The sequence below is a fragment of the Thalia democratica genome, chromosome 2 (genome assembly GCF_965202585.1).
Source record: "Thalia democratica chromosome 2, ktThaDemo2.hap1.1, whole genome shotgun sequence".
Taxonomy (NCBI): domain Eukaryota; kingdom Metazoa; phylum Chordata; class Thaliacea; order Salpida; family Salpidae; genus Thalia; species Thalia democratica.
The window spans coordinates 32,869,507-32,889,287 of NC_139166.1; the positions used below are offsets into that span (position 1 = coordinate 32,869,507).

At 25.0% G+C, this 19,781-nt stretch overlaps 1 protein-coding gene across 2 annotated transcripts; it reads left to right on the forward strand.

Annotated features, from left to right (window-relative positions):
* The first annotated feature begins 744 nt into the window (after positions 1–744).
* On the forward strand, positions 745–19,386 carry LOC145849860 (methylcytosine dioxygenase TET1-like). Of its 2 annotated transcripts, XM_082954944.1 has the most exons (13): positions 745–2,001; positions 4,416–4,543; positions 6,125–6,181; positions 7,616–7,824; positions 8,165–8,426; positions 12,777–12,956; positions 13,714–13,902; positions 15,277–15,485; positions 15,663–15,749; positions 16,036–16,261; positions 16,325–16,468; positions 16,670–16,846; positions 18,378–19,386. In XM_082954944.1, exons 1-13 carry the CDS (start codon positions 834–836, stop codon positions 18,567–18,569), a joined length of 3,228 nt encoding a protein of 1,075 aa, XP_082811070.1. In that variant the 5' UTR covers positions 745–833; the 3' UTR covers positions 18,570–19,386. The 2 variants fall into 2 exon arrangements, with proteins under 2 accessions (XP_082811070.1, XP_082811071.1); XM_082954945.1 differs by lacking the exon at positions 745–2,001 and having other exon boundaries at positions 7,627–7,824.
* Positions 19,387–19,781: the final 395 nt, after the last annotated feature.

Sequence of the window (19,781 nt, forward strand, 5' to 3'; positions counted from 1 at the left end):
AAAAATGTATTTTTATTCTCTCTAAATAAGCTTTTCTGAGTTAAAAAAATAAGGTTATTAATGAAAGTGTTCATAGTATTAAAAGGTAAGCATGCATCTTGTTCCAAGTGTTTTTTAAAGTAGTTTTTGTAGATTTGAACAAAAAATGCATTATTTTTTAGTAGTGTAAAATAAGCTAAAAGTTTTTAGGTACATAAATTATAAAGATACTTTCAAAGCATTTAAAAACTATATTAAGAGAGTTCAGTAAATATGTAACTATCGATGTTTATACCAATTAATATCTCTAGATAATTAATATTTATTAATATATACTTTAACTGTTATCAGCGCAATTTCTAGTGGTGATTGAATATTTTCATACAAATTATAATAACGTAGAACACTTATTTGAACAAAAACAGTTTTGCTACTCAATTATGACTATTTGACAGATACTTAATACTTATGTATCCTTGTGATAATAGGATTAAGTTTTTTAAACTAGTTTAGTTGTTCAAAACGAAAATTCTTATTAGCAGATAAGTTTAAGCTGACATTTTTTAATTAGTCTTCTTATTTTGTGTTGTAATTTTGTAATAATGAAATTTTAGACTAATATTTATGCTCAGTTAATCTTTATTTATGAAATGTTTTTCAAATTAAGTTGTTGGCTTACAATTTAGTATTTTTGGATAGTTTTAAATACTTGGTCTGTATAAAACTTGAACCAAATTTTTTACTCACTATTTTACATCCAGGTTTAATTAGTATGTGAAATTATTAATGAATTAAATTTATTATATACTTTGGCTGCTGCAATCTGCAATACACGCTTAAACTGTACAGTTGCTATGAACAATTTTTCGTCCAGCCAAAATTTTCCTAATGTGAACAAAATGGCACAACCCAAACTGATGGTTGTCGTTTCTTCTGAACACCTGCTCACTTCGCCTAGTCACGTCAAAAACCAACTAACTCGATCAAAAGAAAAAATCAGGATGCTTGAAAATACTCAAATAAGCCCAGAATCATCTTATCCATCTGCTCAAACTAGTAGTCTTGGAAACTTGCCATCTTTTAAAACACAATCTAGCAAACGAGATTCAAAAGTCACTGGAAGTTTTCAAAGATATCCATTTGTGTCTTACTTACCTTTTACAATAAATAGACATGAAAAACTTAAAGTTGTACCACACCAACAACCATTAAAAGGTCCTGAAAACATCAAAATATTTCCACTTTTATCTAACCCATATGTTGCAATCAGTACATCTAAAAGTATTACTAGTTTTCCAATGGTATCTAAATTAAAGTTTTCAAAAGTTTCTGAAAAATCTCAAAGATATCAGTTATGTTCCAACCAATTTGTATTAAAAAATGATAAGATCAATGCTGACCCTTTAAATACTGTTCCAGTTATCAAACTCCCGAAGCAACCGATTATAATCAGAAATTCCTCGATAGTTAAAACACACTGTCAGTTCCTTAACAAAAACTTTGAAAATTTAAACACATTTCCTCAGGTGTTTAACAAGAAACCTCTATGCTTAAACCAAAGGTTTCCTTCTACAGAGAATGTACCTAAAATATATTTAAAAAAAAATCAAGTACTTAATAAAAGTTTGTATGTACATACTGATTCACAAATGTACAAGCCCGTGAATAATCTTCGCAAAATTAAAATTGACACGAAAACAATAGAAGATGAGAAACCCCAAAATTTTTTACAGTTGCAATTCTCAAACAAAAAAGAAGTAGTTAATGTGAAAAAAAATATCTTACCGGGTCCACTGGAAAGTAAAACATTAATAAAACAACCAAAATTTTCCGCCAAAAATGAAAAAAGTGATTTACCATTGAAAGTTATGTCAAATCAGTTGGCAGACGAAGAACTTGAATTGCAAAAAATACTACCAGGTCCACTCGTAAATGAAAAATTAAGGGGTAAAATGGTAGACGATGTCGATGCGAAAGGAAAGATAGTTAAAAGACCAGTTTACGAGCAATGCAATTGTATAAGTTAGTTTCTGTGTAGTATGCTAGTAGTAGAAATATTACGTGAAGTACTTATCTGTTTAAGTTAATATTGCAGTATTTTTACTACAGTTTTCTCATTAATCTGCATATAATAACAGTATTTAAAAACTTTACTCCTTATACATTCCTGATAAATATCATGTTTATTTAATTATGAGGTAACCAAGCTAAAAAATTGAACTTTATGATTAACAGTGTTACCCGGTTTATTGAAAAAATAATTTGTTGATAAGTTTTAAATAAAATCCGTCAGCATAAACTAAACTACTTTAAAATATAAGTTAAACTATATATATATGTATATTTAACACTAATAAACATAATTTGAATATTCAATCCAAAAGTATTTCTTATCTATATAAGTATATGCAAAACTTATTATATTAATTAAAAATTTTGCTAATGCTTTGTGAATTAGTTTTTGTATTATTAAAAAATATATTTATAAATTTGCTTAAGAAGTTTTAGGATGAGATTTTTCATGCAAAAACATATAATAGTGATAGTAAAGCCTTGTGTATTTCATGATAGTTTTATAACAATATTCCATAGCAATCTTTTTTCTAGACAAAGGTCATGCTTACTAGCTTCTGAAGCAACACTAAAACTTAAGCAAGAATTGAGAAACGAATTAAGTATAGAATTTTTGAGCTGGTAAAAGAATAAAACTTATATATAAATATATGAGATAAAAGTTTAAAACTTGTTACAATCAATATTTTTCATGTAACGATTTTAAAGAGTCTACTATTATGAACCACTGTTGCTATATGAAATTTTTTCAATTACATTGTTAATGTTAAAACAAAGTTTTAGATGTTTATAAACATTTAAAAAACAGAACTAAATAAATTTTAAAGCGAAAAAAGATTTAAAATGAGTTACAATTTTATAAGAAATTTTAGTAATATGATAGTAATGAAAAAGATTAAAAATATGTGTTAGCAGACTTTGTCGTTTTTACACTTTTGAGTATAGAGTTTACTTACAGTAATTTGTGCTGATTTTTTAAAGTAAGTAACAACTTAAGGTATTTAAAAAAAATATTTTGTTGTTTAATGAACGACAACAATAAAAGCGCTTAAAAAGTTTAGTCTAGCGAATCATAGACCACGGATACAGTTTAATTCTATGACATAAAATAACAGTCTTAAAGTATTATAGGACGTAAAATAATATTCTGGACATAAGTAAACAGTGTTTAATAAAATGTCGATACAAAAGTTTATCACTTGTTTGTAAAAAAAAACTTAACTTTTCTTACAATAAAGACCTTTGCATTCTTAATCCTTAAAAGGTTTTCATTCTAAAGTATACAAAAAATACGATGATAAGTAAGATAAAATATTTTTTGTGTACTTCATTAAAACAAAACTTTACGTCTAATTTTATCCTCCACACAAATGACCCTTTCTGCTTGTCATTAGCATTTTCCAAGAAATGTTTTTCCAAAACGTAACGACGTCTCTTAAAGGTCACGCATTCAGGTTAGAAACGTAACGTCAAGCTTTAGTACAAAAATGACTTTTTGATCCTAATTACAGGCGGTATTTGAGTTGTTTATTTTTGGGTCGTTTTGAAAATACCACAGATTGTTTAGTCTGGTCACGCATAACAGTTTTTCAAAAAAAAAATTAACGTTGCTTGCGTGGGGTTCAACTTGGTTTCTGTAGCAACCCTGGTGGCCTTTGATGTTTTTGTGAAGGTCACAGGCTCTTTGTTGTTTTTGTTGACAATCAGTCACATTTTACGTTCTGCGAATAATCGCTTGTATGTTCAAGTTTATTGCGTCAAAAAACTTTTTTTTTGTTATTTATAAGTTTTAAGTATGTAAGAGTGGACTTGCAATTAAAAAAAAGTATATATTTTTCTAAAAGCTAATATAATAATAAAGTTTATAGCATGTAACAATTTTTATGATGAAAAAATTTAGTGTTCCAAGGCAGTTCAACTAAAATATAATGCGTAAATTTTTCTTATGTGCATAATATAATGCTTAACAACAAATGTTGCACAGATTTTAACTCATTGGTCAAAATTAGTTTTATTAATACATATATATATATATATAACTATATTTTTTTAAAGAGTTGTTAAACATCACAATTATACGAAATAATAATAAAAACTTTTAGAAAATCTTATAAAACTATTAAACGAGAAAATATACACGTAAAAAATTATAGAAACGATTTATGTATATTCAATAAATTTTTGGATAGGAATCTTTAAAAAAACAACCTTTTGTTGGTATTGATTAATTTATAATTTGAAAACTTAAATATGAAAATTGATTTCAAAAATTTAAAAGGAAATTAGCGCAATTACTTGCACTAAAAACTCTAAAATTTGGATTTAAAGAAAATAATTTGTTTAATAAATTGATTGCTTTACAGAAATACCAGGTTACATTGAAGAAGCACCATATTATACTCACATTGGTGCTGCTCATTCTGTTGAAAAATTGAGGTTGCTATTCCAAAAAAGAACTGGATTTCTATTATCTGCTATTAGAATGGAAAAGGTGAAGTTTTTATTATAAAGCTTATAACTGCAAATAAGCGTTTTACAAAGCATCTAAAAATAAAAGCTGAACTGTGTATTAAGATTATTTTATTTGTTATTTTAATGTAACTAAATAGTTTTTTTTTTAAGTTAGTGGTTATTCAAAATAGTTGTGTTATAGTAAGACTTATACGTAGTTACAAAATAATTTATCTAAAAAACATATATAAATGAAGAATAATGAAGTGTCTATGCTTACGAATTTATTACACTTCATAAGTCTTGTGGCATAAGTAATCAATAAATAATTAAATATACTAAATATCCTGGTTTGCCTAGATTCAAATAATTTTCTATTTGTTTTAATCACTATAAGAAAATATATTTAAATTGAATGACTCATGGTTTAAAATGCTATTTGTTTTTTTAACTTTTACTTAATTTGACTATTTTTAATTATTTTATTTCAAATATTAGATTTATTTTAATTTTCAAAGTAGAGAGATAAGTTTTCCAAATATTCTAAAGACTCAGTATTATTTTTTTGTGATAGTCATAGGTAATAGAGTTAAAACACATTTTTGTTTGTAATGTACTTTTAGTCAACAAGTAAAAAGTTTATTAAATGTTTTGATAAATATATAAAAAAATGTATTCTAAAGTCTGTATCCAATAAAAGTTAAAAAGGATTCTTTCTGTTCAATCAAATTAAAGATTTATACTAAGTAAAATTATATATTATGTTTAAAATAGAAGGACTGTTGTCCGAAATCGATTTGAACTAAAGTATGCAATAAACTTGTAGACTTTTTAAACCATCGTTTGATTTTTGTAAATATTTATGCAGGGAAAAAAATCACAAGTAAAAACAATTGACTGTGTCCTGGACCGATTTCAGAATTATATATAAATCTTGTCTATGTTGAAAATAAAACATAAACTGTAAATAAAATCAAGACTATACTATTATTTTTGTATTTTTTTGTTAATTAGTACAATTGTTTTAAGTTTATTGTTAGTAATTTATATTTTTCCTTAATAAAATAAAATACTTTATTAACTTTAAATTTTTGTTTAAGTAAAGAAAAACAGTTTCTGATTAATTTAAATATTTATTGTTTGTTTGAAAAAGTAAGTTTTAACGTAAAAAAGATATTATAAAAGTAAAATATAATAAACGAGTCATTGTTAAAAGTTTTGTTGATGTTAAGAAAGTATTTGTTTACTTTAAGTATGTGCCAAAATGTCTATATAAGTATATATACTGTTTAAAAAAATAGTTTACAAAAGTTAGTTATATTTTTTATACAACAAGTTTTTTTTGTAGATAAGTTACAATTACTTTTAATGATCTTTTAGAACATTATAATACTGTTTTATTTAATGTATATCCCAAGAAAGTTGACTACTTGAGTTTATGTCTAAAAAAATTTAAGCCTCGAAAGAGATTATTTGTAAATATTTTTTTTTTACGAGTTTTAGCAATTCAGATCGTCTTATAATTAGGTTTTGCAACGTTTTTGCAGTTCTTGCAACGTGTTTTGTTATTTATACTGTAATTTATTTCAGTTTGTATATATATAATAAATTTACCCTACAGATAAAATACACAAAAAAAGAAGGAAAAACTAAAAATGGATGTCCAGTTGCTAAATGGGTAAGTTTATAATTTAAGTATACGTTTTTTTTAGTGTACATATCAAGCTTAAAAACAAAGCGTTCATTAACTTTGAGTATACATTTATTATTTTTATAGAAAATTGTACTTTAAATTAAAATTAATGATAATTTCAAAATGTTACTAAGAAGAAAAGCTAATTATAACTTAGTCATTAAATTAGACTAGTTAATGTTTTTAAAAATTAAACAATTAAGTTTAAATTTAAAAAATTAAAAAGGTGAAACTAATTTAAAGCACTCATATTATATATAACTTTTACTAAACAAGAAAGTAACAGCAAGTTTTTATCTGTATTTCAGATCTCAATTAAACCTCAATCATTTTCTTAATCTATTTTGAAAATAATTAGCAATCATATATACTATTTGCTTCAAAACAACCACCATTACTTGTTATCACAACTTTCTAACATATTTCGTTCATTAACGTCAAAAGTTTTTGATGAATTGAACGATTTGTTTAAGAAATTAAATTGAGTGATAATTTAAATTTTCATGACTAACTATTGCTACTAGCTGTCAGGTAATTAATCATAACAGTTTGCTATATCTAATGAACATATTTTAATCTCTAACATCCCTTTATAAGATAATTAACTTTAAAGTAAACAATAATAATATTTATTATTTTAGAGATGCTTATTTTTGATGTTAATCTTATGATTGTTATATATCCTACATCTAATTACTTAAAACTCACAACAGTTTTTTTCTTCAAAGTTTTTACAATAACTAATGCTTTGAAGTTAACTTTATAAATGTATCAAATAAATATATTTAATATTTTTAGCTTTTGGGAAAATTTAAAACTGAATTTTAGTTTTAAAAGAACAAGTTTAAAATTTAATTTAAGTTTGATCTTTGAAAAATTATATAAACTTTAATGAAATTGTAATTTTTTTTGAAATATATTTCTAATACTTAAGTTTTTTATGTATGGTCTTAATGAGCTAAAGTAATATTTTCAAATAGACATGTAACTTAACTGTTCAAAATAACATCAAAACGTCGATGAAATTTCAAATAAAGTTCCAAAAAAAAAACTTATATCGTAACTTAATTTTGCTGAATCATTTTAAGAGATAAAAATATGATAAAATAAGTTTTTTTCAAATTATTTTTGCCACGTAAAAGAAATTGCTAGAACATGTCATAAGGAGCTACGTTTTAAAATTTAAAGCAATGTATTACAAAAAATTAATTGGTTAAAACTTTTATCGATGAAATTCTTATTCTAAGTAAAATAAAGCAAATATGTAGCTCAAATATTGAAATCTGAACTAGATATATCATTTTTAATAATTGTTGCTTTTATGTAAAATAATATTATAAAAAAAAATTTTACCATTAAGCATTTTACTGTAAAAAATAAAGTATTTTCGAAACAATAGAAAATAGATATATCTCATAGATACTTCGTAGATCTAGTGATAAAGAGAAGTTGTTGGTGGTATGTCGCAAACGTCCGGGACATTTTTGTGCCACCAGTGTCGTAGCGGTGGTGTTGTGCTTATGGGATGGAATCAGCCAGCACCTTGCAGATGAAGCTTACGATATAAACAAAACACTGTTACCAATGCACGCAGAACCTACTAGCAGACGATGTGGTATTAATAACAAGTAAAGTTTTAATTGCTTATAATAAAGTAAAAATTGATCAAAACGTAATCTGAATATGATAAAAATTAATTGAAATGTTGTTTTTATGTTAATCGTTAGATTTCATGAACAGGATATTACAAGCAGTGTTTTTTATTTGTCATACAACTTATGAAATAAATCATGTTTGCGACTGTCTGCAACAAAAAAGTTAGCGTTTTCATTTTTTCACAAAATTACGGATATTTCTCTCCCAAGAGTTTCTAAAAAAAATATAAAGTTTAACTTAACTAGTACTATTTTTCAACTATTAAAAAGAAGTTAACAGCTAAACAAATTAAATTTGAAACACTCTTTACAGTCGAACATGCGCGTGTCAGGGTTGGGACGAACACAGTTCAGGCGCCAGTTACACTTTCGGATGTTCGTGGACCATGTACCATAACACTTGCAAGTTTGCCAGGTCCACCGATATAAAAAAGTTCAAAATGGCAAAGAAGTCCAGCACAGAGCAGCAGGAAAAGTTGGAAGTTGAAGAAAAGGTTGAAGAATTGTTCTCAAGAGTTAACTATGAGTTGACAAGAAAGTACAAGATCATCGCCCCTGATGCACATTATAACCAGGTAGGGGTGTTTTTTTTTAACGAAAGAATTTTTACAAATAATACAAATGTTTTTTTACAAACTTTCACACGTATGTAAAGTGAAGTTGTGAAATTTCATCAGGTAAGCTTTCAATTATAAATAGTCATAGTTTACATTGTCTTATTTCAAACAAACTAAATTTACAGTTTTTTTATTTATTAATTATTTATATTAAGAAATAGTTATTAAGTTTCATAAAATGAACCTTACTCAAATCATTGTATAATTAACTATTCGGTAAAATTTACCTGTTTTAAAACCTTCGACTTTTTACGAAGTTTATAATTAATAAACTTGTTAACATTTTTTAGTGCTCTAGAGTTTTTTACAACTGCTTAACTTATTTTATATTTATAGATTATTAATAATTAAAAACCATTTTATCTTTTTATAATTCAAGTAAATTAACTAAGAAAGTTTTTGAGGAAACTTACACTTATTTTTATAAGTATAATATAAATCACTGTCGGCACATATTTATCAAAATAAATTTAAATTTTAAAAACAATTCAACAGGTCTGTAGCTGTAATTGAAATAAAATATTTTTTAATTAAAATTCTTGTTTATATATACACTTTTTATTTTATATCGAAAGAAAAATATTTATTTTAAATATTTATACTGTAAAATTTACATTTTCTAGATAAAATAAACTTGTATTTTAAATTTAGTTTTTTAATTTTAAAGAACGCAGTTCTCATATAAGCAAATGCAAAAGTATTGAACTAATAGGAAATAAAACAAACCAATTTCATTCAAAAACCGTGATTAAATTAAAATATTAAATATAAAATTATTAAAATGCAAATCTTGCTTGTAAAAAAGACTTAATAAGTATAAAAGCCTTTGTAAAAAGTTGTAAACTTACAAAACAAGTTTATGAAAAATATGATATGATATTTTATTCTTACCCTTTAAATTCAATTTCATTCAACCTGTAAAAAACAAAGATCAAACTAAAATTTTAATATACAAACAACTCAATTTATACTATGTTGACAAAAAATAAAATTCGTTAATGAAATTAACTATACATTAAAACTTACCTTGTTTTTTTTCCACATTTTATACGAAAACTAAGTATAGCACTAATGAAAAAATATCGGCGAATATTACAAGAAAGTTGTGCAACTTTAAAAACAATCAACCGGCGACGCCGCCTTAATTAAGATTGAATTTATTTATTTTAATTTTAATGTTTTAATTTAACAAAACAAATAGTTTAATTGATTTTGATTTAGCTTAAAATATTTTAGTTCAAGTTTTCTTTCTTAAACAAAAAAAAAATAGTTTTTTTTCATCTGTGAAAAAAACACAACGAAAATATAAACGACAGAAAATTAAAAAGACTTAAAAGTCTTCGTAAACATTTGAAATTTTCAAAGCAAAAAAACAATTTAAAATGTTATTTTATTACATCAAGTTACTCGATACTTTAAACCAACGACAAGCACTTTATGAGTTTTGATTATAAAGTTTTTTTTTGATTCTTAAAAAAAAAATAAATTTATATATAGTAGTTTCTATAAAGTAAACTTATAAATTTTTCAATTAAAAACCTTTAAAAATATTTTAACACTGAGTGATTGCAAATTTTTGTGAAACGTTACCAAAGTTCAGCAAAAAGTTTAAGCCGTAAACTTAGACCTTGTTTTTTTTCTACATAACAAATAAAAACTGTACATTGAAAAACATCTAAACTATTAACTGAATATAGATAAACTTTTAGATTTATGTTATATATTTGAAAAAAATAAAAACTCAATTAAACAGTATTACTGAAGGTACTAAGTACAGGATATATTTTTTTACAGAGTAGACAAAATTTACTCTGAATAAATCTCTACATAGAAAAATTTATAAGCTTTAAATATGATTAAAGCTACTGTACAAAAAAAGTTCGTAGTAAAACTGTTTAAAAAAGTATATTTTACCTTTAAAACTGATTTTTTTCTCACGCCTTCAAGATTTCCCTTGCACGGTGATCACATTATCACAAAAACGTGTTTAAAATCGCCCACAATCGTCACCTACTTGATTTTCATCTATTATAAATCTCCTCACAACATTACTGACACTTTCAAGGTGGTCTGCCCAGCAACAAGTTTGTGTTTAGGGTAATTTGTTGTGCACACTTCTACAATAATAGTGCTGTGTAATTAACAGTTTGCTAACTAAAGTTTTGTTCCTTTTACACACGCAAACGAATCAATTATTTGTTAGTTAGCTGAGTAGGATTCTTTCTTTTTTTAATAAATAAAAGATTTGGGTAAAATATGGTTACACTTATTAAATGTTTAGTTATGAAATTAAATAAGTATTTAGGATGATTATTTTGATAATAAAATTAGCTTCAAACAATTACTTTATATTATTAATTGCATTACAACGTAAGTGAACGAAATAAACAATTGCATATTATTACCGAACTAAAGTTATTTTATTCTTAATATCTAAACAGAAGTGTGTACGTTTGTTTTTAATATCTACGCTTAAAGTGTTATTAGATTTAATTTGAGTAAAATATATTTATTACCTTGGTTCGCCTGAAAGTTAAATAATGATAGAAGTATTAATTTATTAAACTTGTCTTGATTCCTGCAGTTTATTTACTTCGATGAACATTTTAAAGTCAAGATAATCTAAACGTGTGTCGCGTCACATTCTTAATTGCAGTAACAATAACACGAAAACAAACTGAAATACCTACATTAGGCGTGAACGTAAACAAATAAACACTTGAGGCCTTACAAAAACCTAACACAAATTTTGACAGTTCATGTTTAGTTAGTAAATAAGTTTTGTTTGTAAACTATTTCAGCATTCCAGTTTAAATTCGCAAAATCTGAAAGCATTGGCAGAAACTTTGTTTCAAAACTTAGTCTATGTTAGTATGTTTGAAAATCGAACTACGAAGCAAGTATTCTGGGTTCACAATTAAACTTAATTAATAAAACAACAATTTATTCGTTATATCAAATAATTACTATTATTTTGTTTGTGTAAATTCTGTATAGCTACACGTTCTATGTGAAGTTGATACATTCTTTTCATGTTTAACAATTTAAGTTTGTTTGATAAATAAATAAGTTTTTATAACAAATTCATTCTTTGCATTTTTAACAAACTTAAGTCAGTTTATTTTTGCTAAACAATATACATAAATCATACTTGAGCAAAAATATTTTGGCAATAAGCTACGTTTTTACACCGATTAAGTTTATCTCATTTGCCTTTTAATTTAACTACAGTTCAAGCGAGTCAGGTTTAATCAGATTGTTGGTTATTACGATCAGTAAAGCTGTAAACAATTTTAAACTTAAGTATATAAGTACAAAATAGCATGCCAAAATGTTCATTTATTTTACAGCAGACCTTGACAGTAATTTAAAAGTAAAACGAAATAACCGTTGATGAAACTTTATTGTTTTAGAAATACTTCAAATATTAGTTAACTATATTTTATCATATTATACTATTTTTATCAATTGAAATGTGTAAATTAATAAAATTCAAACTATTTTATTACAGCCATCAAAAAAAACTTTTTTTCTTAATATGTATTATATACGTTGTATAAAAATTTTACGACTTTATATCTTGCAATTTTATCTAACTCGTAATAAAATCTAAACTACAGCGTATTAGTCATTTTAAATAAAAAGCTTTGTAATATTTTGTTTTTAAATTATTATATTTTAAAGATAATGAAGAGAAGAATATACATTTTTACAATTTAACTTTAAATGAGTTAAACCTTATCTATTATAACAATTTAACTTTTTTGATTATCAATCTTCAAATACAAGGCCAGTACCCAAAATCTCACCATGAAATCATGCTAATCGAAGTAACACATTAACTATGACTTTAAATGTGGAACTTATTCTTAATTTTGATAATAGAATAATAATTAATTTGAGAAGGTTAATTATACATTTGTTTGTTATGTATAGTTTTTAAAGGGTCCCTACTGGAAAATAAATTCCTTGCACATTAGACTGAAAAATATATAGGTTATTTTTAAAAACGCTATTATTTTTATCTTTTAAGTGTCTTTGCATATAAGTAACGTGCTAAGAACTGTTAGTTTATGTTATAGTTCGCTTGTTTAAATATCAAAAAGCAAAAAAATCATTGAAAAATATTTTGTCACCCTATAAAGTTATCTGTGCACATTAAAATAGTTTCCATGCACACTAATGAGTACAGGTGCACACTGTGAAGACCGCTGGTTTTAAGGATTATGTAAGACAAAACGTATAAAAGTTACAATAGTTATAAGATTTCCATATTATTCGAGTTTCAATTAAAACTTTCCTACATAGACGGAACACAGTAACAAAGGATTTGAATGCCGGATTCGTTTAAAACCTACTGAAAAATCATCCGATGCTGATACTTTGCCACTTACTGAACCATCTCCATTTTCGAGTGTCAGTTGTTGCATGGACTTTTGTGCCCATTCTCACAGAGATAGTACTAATATGGAACGAGGCATAACTGCTGTTGGTTTAAGTATTTATAATAGTTTTTAAATGTTTTCTTTTAGAAAATAAGCTCTTCTTATTCTAATAGCTTTATTTTAACTGTCAAACCTATCAATTTAATTTTTAAGCACGATTATATATATATATATATTTGTATTTCCTAAAGGTTTACGAACTAATATTTTTTATAAATTACTTTTTATTTATTATTACTGTGTTTCTATGCTTAATCTATCGAACGAATAAAGATCTAACTGTTTAAACACTCTTTTGAAAGACTTTAGCTTACATTTTAATCGATATTAGCAAAAGTTAGGTACGTAACTTTATAATGCAATTCGATAAAATAGAGTAATTCGGTTCAATTTTTTTAAGCAGCATTAGCTTTTATACTTCATCAAAAGTAAAATTTTTATAGTAATAATATTTTTTTTTTATTCGTGTAGTAATTTTATAAAAGTTAGTTTCTAAGTAAGTTAATTTATAATTTCGTAGTTATTTATTTTAAGAATATCTACCTACAATTTTGGGTGTGGCTTCAAAAACAAATAGGATTTTGTAAAAATGTTTTAAGCTTTAAAGCGTTTCATTTTTTCATAAACGATACATAAAATTTGTACAAGTAAACTGTTTAGTCTATACATGGTATCCAATTAATTGGTTTCTATAATACTCGACTAGGCTAAAAAGTGATATGTTACATGCAACAACAATTAAAAGTTTAGTCGTAATGTGACAAAATGTTTAACATAGACAGAAAAAGTTAAAATAAAAGGTAGTAACACTAACAAAAGAAGAACTAAGGAATAGTCGAAACATAAAGAGAGGTGTTGTGAGTGAGGAGCAATATCATGTTCTTCCGTTGTACACGTTGGATACCAGTGATGAAAATGGTCATGTAGATTTGGCACATGAGAATTACCATTTGTCAATGAGCAACAAAATAAAAAATGGTGCAATCGAAGTTAGTTGTTTCCTCGAATTATTTTTTCAGAAGCTAGATATAAGATAAATTTTAGAATACACTCCTATGTGAAAAAATATTGTTTTATTATTGTTCTTATATATTACTCTCTGATTATAAAATAGCGAAAACTTATGAGCGGATTATTTTATTTCAAGCATAAAATATATTTATTATTATCTGAACTTTTTTCATACTAATTCTGTTAGCTAGTTGTTTATAGACATTGAACATCTAAAATTCAATGTGAGTAAATTATTTTGATATAAATGCTAAGAAAGATTGTATTCGAAACCAAAGTTATATGTCTAGAAATATGTAACAATGAGATCTAATAAATAATATTTGTCTTAATTGTAAAAGACAGCGTTTCAGTAACTTCTTATGACTACAAATAGATAATAATACGTTATTGTATTCCATATATAAATTTTGAAAAAAAAAACTAATTTCATAAGCTAAGTTAAACGATCTTAAACAATACATTGAAACGTGTATTTTGTATCTACTGTTACAGTGTGAAACATTTTTTTAGTAAAACGTATATTACTTGTTTTAAATATCATTTTAATATTTTGTTATTAAATGCTACGTTTTTGTTAATATAATTTTTAATTTTATAAGTTGATTATCTTTGAGCTTAATCAGATGATTAGATGTAAGCCTTTCCGCCAAAACAAAAAAATTCAATGCAAATTAAAAATCAGCTTCTTTTAAACAAGATTTACTGTAAACATCAATTAACTTTGATTTTTTACACTTAATCAGCTATAAGATTAACGAACATTATGTATTAAGTTCATCATGTTTTAAGGTTTGGTTTACACTTAATCCTTTGCGCAAACACGTTGAAGTTTTAAGCAAGCAAACTTTAGTTTTTGTAAATGAATGTTTTAGGGGTATATCTTTCAATTAATAGCTTTTTAAAATAATTAAAAGCTCAATTTGTTTTCTTACATTACCAACAGACTATTTCGAGCATAATTGAAAATTAACTCAATTTACAGACTAGTATTATACTAAATTTAATTAGCATAAAATTTAAACACGTCAATTAGGTACTCAAAAAAAACGAAAAAAGGGGTTTAATATTTGCTAAATATTTTGAAAGAATGACAAAATGAAAAAAATTGTGCCTGAAATATTCAATAATTTACAAAAGCGCTTACATCAGATATACCGATACAAACAGTTCTGTACTATAATTTTTTGAAAACAATTAAAAACCTTGAGAAAAAAAATAAAGACAAATATTATAGCAACTCTAATAAATTTTATAGGATAGTAGCTAGAATAAAGATTCAGTAAAGTATTAATATTTGTTCTTTAGCTTTAAAAAATTCGTTCATAAGATGAAAAAGTTCGAAACTTCAGGTTCTGTCAGGTTTCCAGAATTCGGTGCGATTGTACGATCAGCCCTTACCTGCTAACTGTAGAAAAAGAACAAAAGTTTACTTGGAAAGATTGAAAAATGAAAAAAAGGGCAAAAAGCGAAAACGTGTTAGCAACAAACTATCTAGTACTAATATGCAAAAAGTGTATGAAGGGAACAAAAGTGAACTTTGCAGCTCAAAAATTAAAAGGTATTAATAAAATACTTGTTTAAGAGAAAGAAATAAGTGAAAGCAAATTTTTTTTGCCATTTAACAAAAAATTACTAAGGAAGAACTACATCAAGTTTAACATAAAATAAATCTGGTTTTTATCACTAAAAATTAAAATCTCTTTACTAAATAATTTTTAATAACAAACTATGACAGGCTTCACAAAATAAACGAAGTAAATAATAGTGGTCAAAATCGATGCTCTAGTGCAAACATTTTTCCAAATACTAACCACAATTTTAAGTAAGTTGTATGTAAGCTTTTAACATCGAAACTTGTATTTACGGAAGTTAGATTAAAAAATACTAAGATATAGTTATTAAATATTGTTTAAGGTTAAAATTCCGTCATGAACTAGCATTTTGTGTTAACACTTTTACATTAACAATTTTATAGTTTTAGTTAATGGCCAAACACTAAGTTTAGTTGCATTTTAATTAAAACTAAAAAAATTTGTTAGCTCCGAGACGGTTTTTTGAAGGTTATATTGTAAACTATTTATCATTATTTTTAAATAAAAAAATTTCAGTTGTTATATGTTTGAAGATTTGTTAGATGAGTACGAAACGTATTGGAAGCAAAACAAAGATTTATCACCTTACAATGTAAATTCTTATAACAAATATGTTGATCCAAACCAAGTTTACGACTCGCAAGCTACTTACCAACACCAAAACACATGGTTAAGCAAACCACCATTATATGAAGGATCACAATTGGTCAATAACCTCACTTTTAAAGAAGAACCATCAAATGTTAGTTGTTTTTATAACAAACCAAACGCTTAACATTTCGTATCAACTAACAAAAATTCTCAGAAGAGCTATGCTGTACCACCAAGCGGACAAATAAATCAAAATAAAGTTTTAAGAACTCCGAACCCGGAGTTTTATTCAGAATCTTCAGAGGTGTTTAGAAGCTCTGAGTTTGGAGGAGTAGCTCTTGCCTTAACACATGGATCGGTTGATTTTTTCAATTTTATTTTATAGGAGTTTACAATTTACACAAAAATTTACAATTTTGTTTATATAAATTACTAAAATTATGTATTTTCCTGTCTTTGAAATATACATTGTGTTTAATATTTTATATTGAAATTTTGTGCAACAGAATTTGTTTTAAGTTTAGTTTGAGTAAAAATATGAACAAATATTTTTTATCAGATTTTGATTGAATGTGCAAAGAAAGAATTACATGCTACGACGGCGTTATTAAAACCAAACAGATTACATCCAAGTAGAATGTCGCTTGTGTTTTACCAACATAAAAACCTAAATTTCAGACATCACGGAAAGAAGGAACAACAAAGAAAAGAAGAAATTAAAAAAGCCCAAAAAAAAGTTTGAAAAATTTTTAAGAAGAGTTTTTAACTTAAAATAAAATTAAAAGACTGTACAAATAAATTACTTTTTAAATTTTTATCAAAGCCTCTGAAACTTACCTATTATTAACGTAAACCTTATGTTTATTTTATTTCTTAAGTTTTAAGATAACAAAGCTTGACTTTAATTGCAGTCATATAGCCAAGTGTTATTCGCAATTTTTAAAGAAGAATTAAATAATTTATCAGACGAAGAAAGGGTTTAAAGACGTTCCTTATCATGAACTATTTTGTTTTTGATTTTTAAACCTTATGAATAGGCAGAATGATTCTGATATTCATATATTTATAACTTGTTTATATTTTAAAAACATTAATATAAGATGTCTTTTGATCAGTTTTTTTCTTTATCAACATGGTTAATTTTTTAGTTGCTAAACTCTTTCCCAATTTTTCATAGTTCATTGGTTAAATAACTTTAAGAATCATTTAAAATATTTTAAAAGTATTCAAAAAGTTTAATATGTTTAAAGTGAATTTTACCTAATTTAACTATTTTAATACTTCAATTGTTAGAAAAATTACTAAAATCCTCTTTTAAAGCGGTTTTTTTTAAATAATCATTTAAGTATAAGCTAGTTTTTATAGAGTTTTTTAAAAACTACCAGTCATAATTTACATTTTACAAGGTACAAAATGAAATTTTTAGTTTCTTTTTACAAACTTAGTTTACAACACTATAAACTTTAAATAAGCTAATCCAAACTTTAGAAAAAAGTTCAAATTGTAAATGTTCTTTTGCAATTCTTACAGTTTTTTTTTTTTCATAACGTTTAAAATATTTATCTTTTTAATAGAGATAAACAGCATAAAGTTATAGTTTATTTGACAACAGTATTATTTTAGTACTTTATTTAAAAAATAAAATCTTTTTGAGTTTTTTAATGAGACATAAAATCATCCGTGAGAACAAGAATTACATGTTTACTGTTTATTGCTAATGTTTACAACTTAATGTGTTGTTTATTACTTTTTAACAATATTTTTATGCATGTTGTGAATTTACAAAACAACAAGTAATAAATTTTATGTTTAAAATTAGTAAAAATAGATACAAAACGGATTGTTTTGGTGTAGCTAGCATAAAATGTTTGAATACATATTTGTTTTTATTTACTAACTATTAACGGTTTACCAAACCATTTGAACTTTTACCATGTATTTATTTATTATGTGTTTTTCAACAGTTAAGTACAGAAAAACTGTTGAGTTTTTTGAAAACACGTTTGTTGAACAAATTATGTCTTTTGTAAAAACAGCTAAAGTTAAGTTTCTTTTTGGTACTTTAATATGAAAAATGTTATAGTATATAGGATTACCAAAACTACACAGAAAAATAAAACTTAATTATTAATTTTAAAATCATCGCTAGTATTAAATTAATTCAATTAATTGAAAAAAAATTATAAATTTTTTTTATAAACAGATAGCTTTAATAACATACTATTTCATCTATTTTGGAAATAAGTACTAAAACTTGTATTTAACAGGTGGTAAAGTTCAAAGGAACAAAACAGAGTTCATCTAAATTTGATGTACTAGTTGAAATGGAAACTAATGATGGGTGTCACGTGACAGATTTGTCCAATGAGCACGCAGCTCTTCACAACCATCCAATTCCAATTGAGCAAAAACCGTTGTACATGTTCAATGGAAAATACGGATACAATTTTTGCAACTAATTTATTTGATTTCGCTTTTAATGATGTTTTTAAAATTTATCATGCACATCATCAAGCTTTTTTTTAACTTTACACTGAGTCAATAATCTAACACCACATTTTAACGATACTCTAGGTAAAATTAAAATTTAGTTTTCAAGCCATGACCAAAACTTTAAGTTACTATTTTGATAGCCATTTAATAAAATGAACTGTTTTTTATTTAGAAAAATCCCAAATTCTCTTAAATATTATAAAAAGGTGTAAATTTTTGAAAAATGGCCAAAGTATTATTGCTATCATTTAAAAACTACCTCTTTAGTTTATTCATTGGTTTTTCAACTCTTTTTAAACGTTAAAAATTATGACAGAACTTTTTTGTTATGTTTTAGATAATAACTTAATCAGTTTATCATGTGTTTTTTTATTTAGTTTGTTATTACGATTTTCACATACTTCTTCGGTTCTAACAAATAGTTTGTATGAGTTTTGTGTGAGTTTTACTATAGTAAATTAACTAATGAAACTATTTAATAACGTTATGCTGTGTTATAGGACAGGGAAATAGTTTAAGTCAAACCATTAAAAAGTAGTAGAATAGATTAAAAATTGATAAGCCTTTATAATTAAATAAAACTAAGTTTTGTAAGCTTGTTTTTATATATCTTTCAATGACAAATCAACTTATTTTGAATTTTTTAAAGTGGACGGTTTATGAACATTTTTATTTATTTGCAGAGTTAAACGTTTGATTTTGGATTAAAATTTTACAAATATTAAGTTTTACAACAACTTTAATATTTTGTACAAATATTCGTTGTTTTATTTTTATACAATAAAAAATTTATTGTGTATTTAGTAATGAACATTTGTGCTATTATTACTCTTCGTGCTTCTTCTGTTTAACTGGATCCAGTTTTAATACCGGAGTCCGACGCACAATAAACAACAACAATGATAACAAATTCAATATGAAACAAACTTAATGCTAGTACGCATAACAAATTTATACATATAAAACTTTCAGAAACCTCTAATTAGACTTTGTTGGAGATGTATTTTTCATATGGCTGAATTTGTTGTTTATATTTGTCGAAATGATACTTAAAAATCCTAGAACAAAATATCAAGTTTTTATTATTGATTTTAACGAAACTTGTGTAAATTGTTTTGTAATATAAGAACTAGGAGAAACTTTGACTAGGCTGATTGCAATTTTTGCTCCAGGAAAAT

Coding starts and splice junctions, on each gene's coding strand:
- LOC145849860 (XM_082954944.1), top strand. CDS start 834: ATGAACAATTTTTCGTCCAGCCAAAATTTTCCTAATGTGAACAAAATG. Junction 8,427..12,776: donor CTGATGCACATTATAACCAG/GTAGGGGTGTTT, acceptor TTTCCTACATAG/ACGGAACACAGTAACAAAGG. Junction 15,486..15,662: donor TGCAGCTCAAAAATTAAAAG/GTATTAATAAAA, acceptor AAACTATGACAG/GCTTCACAAAATAAACGAAG.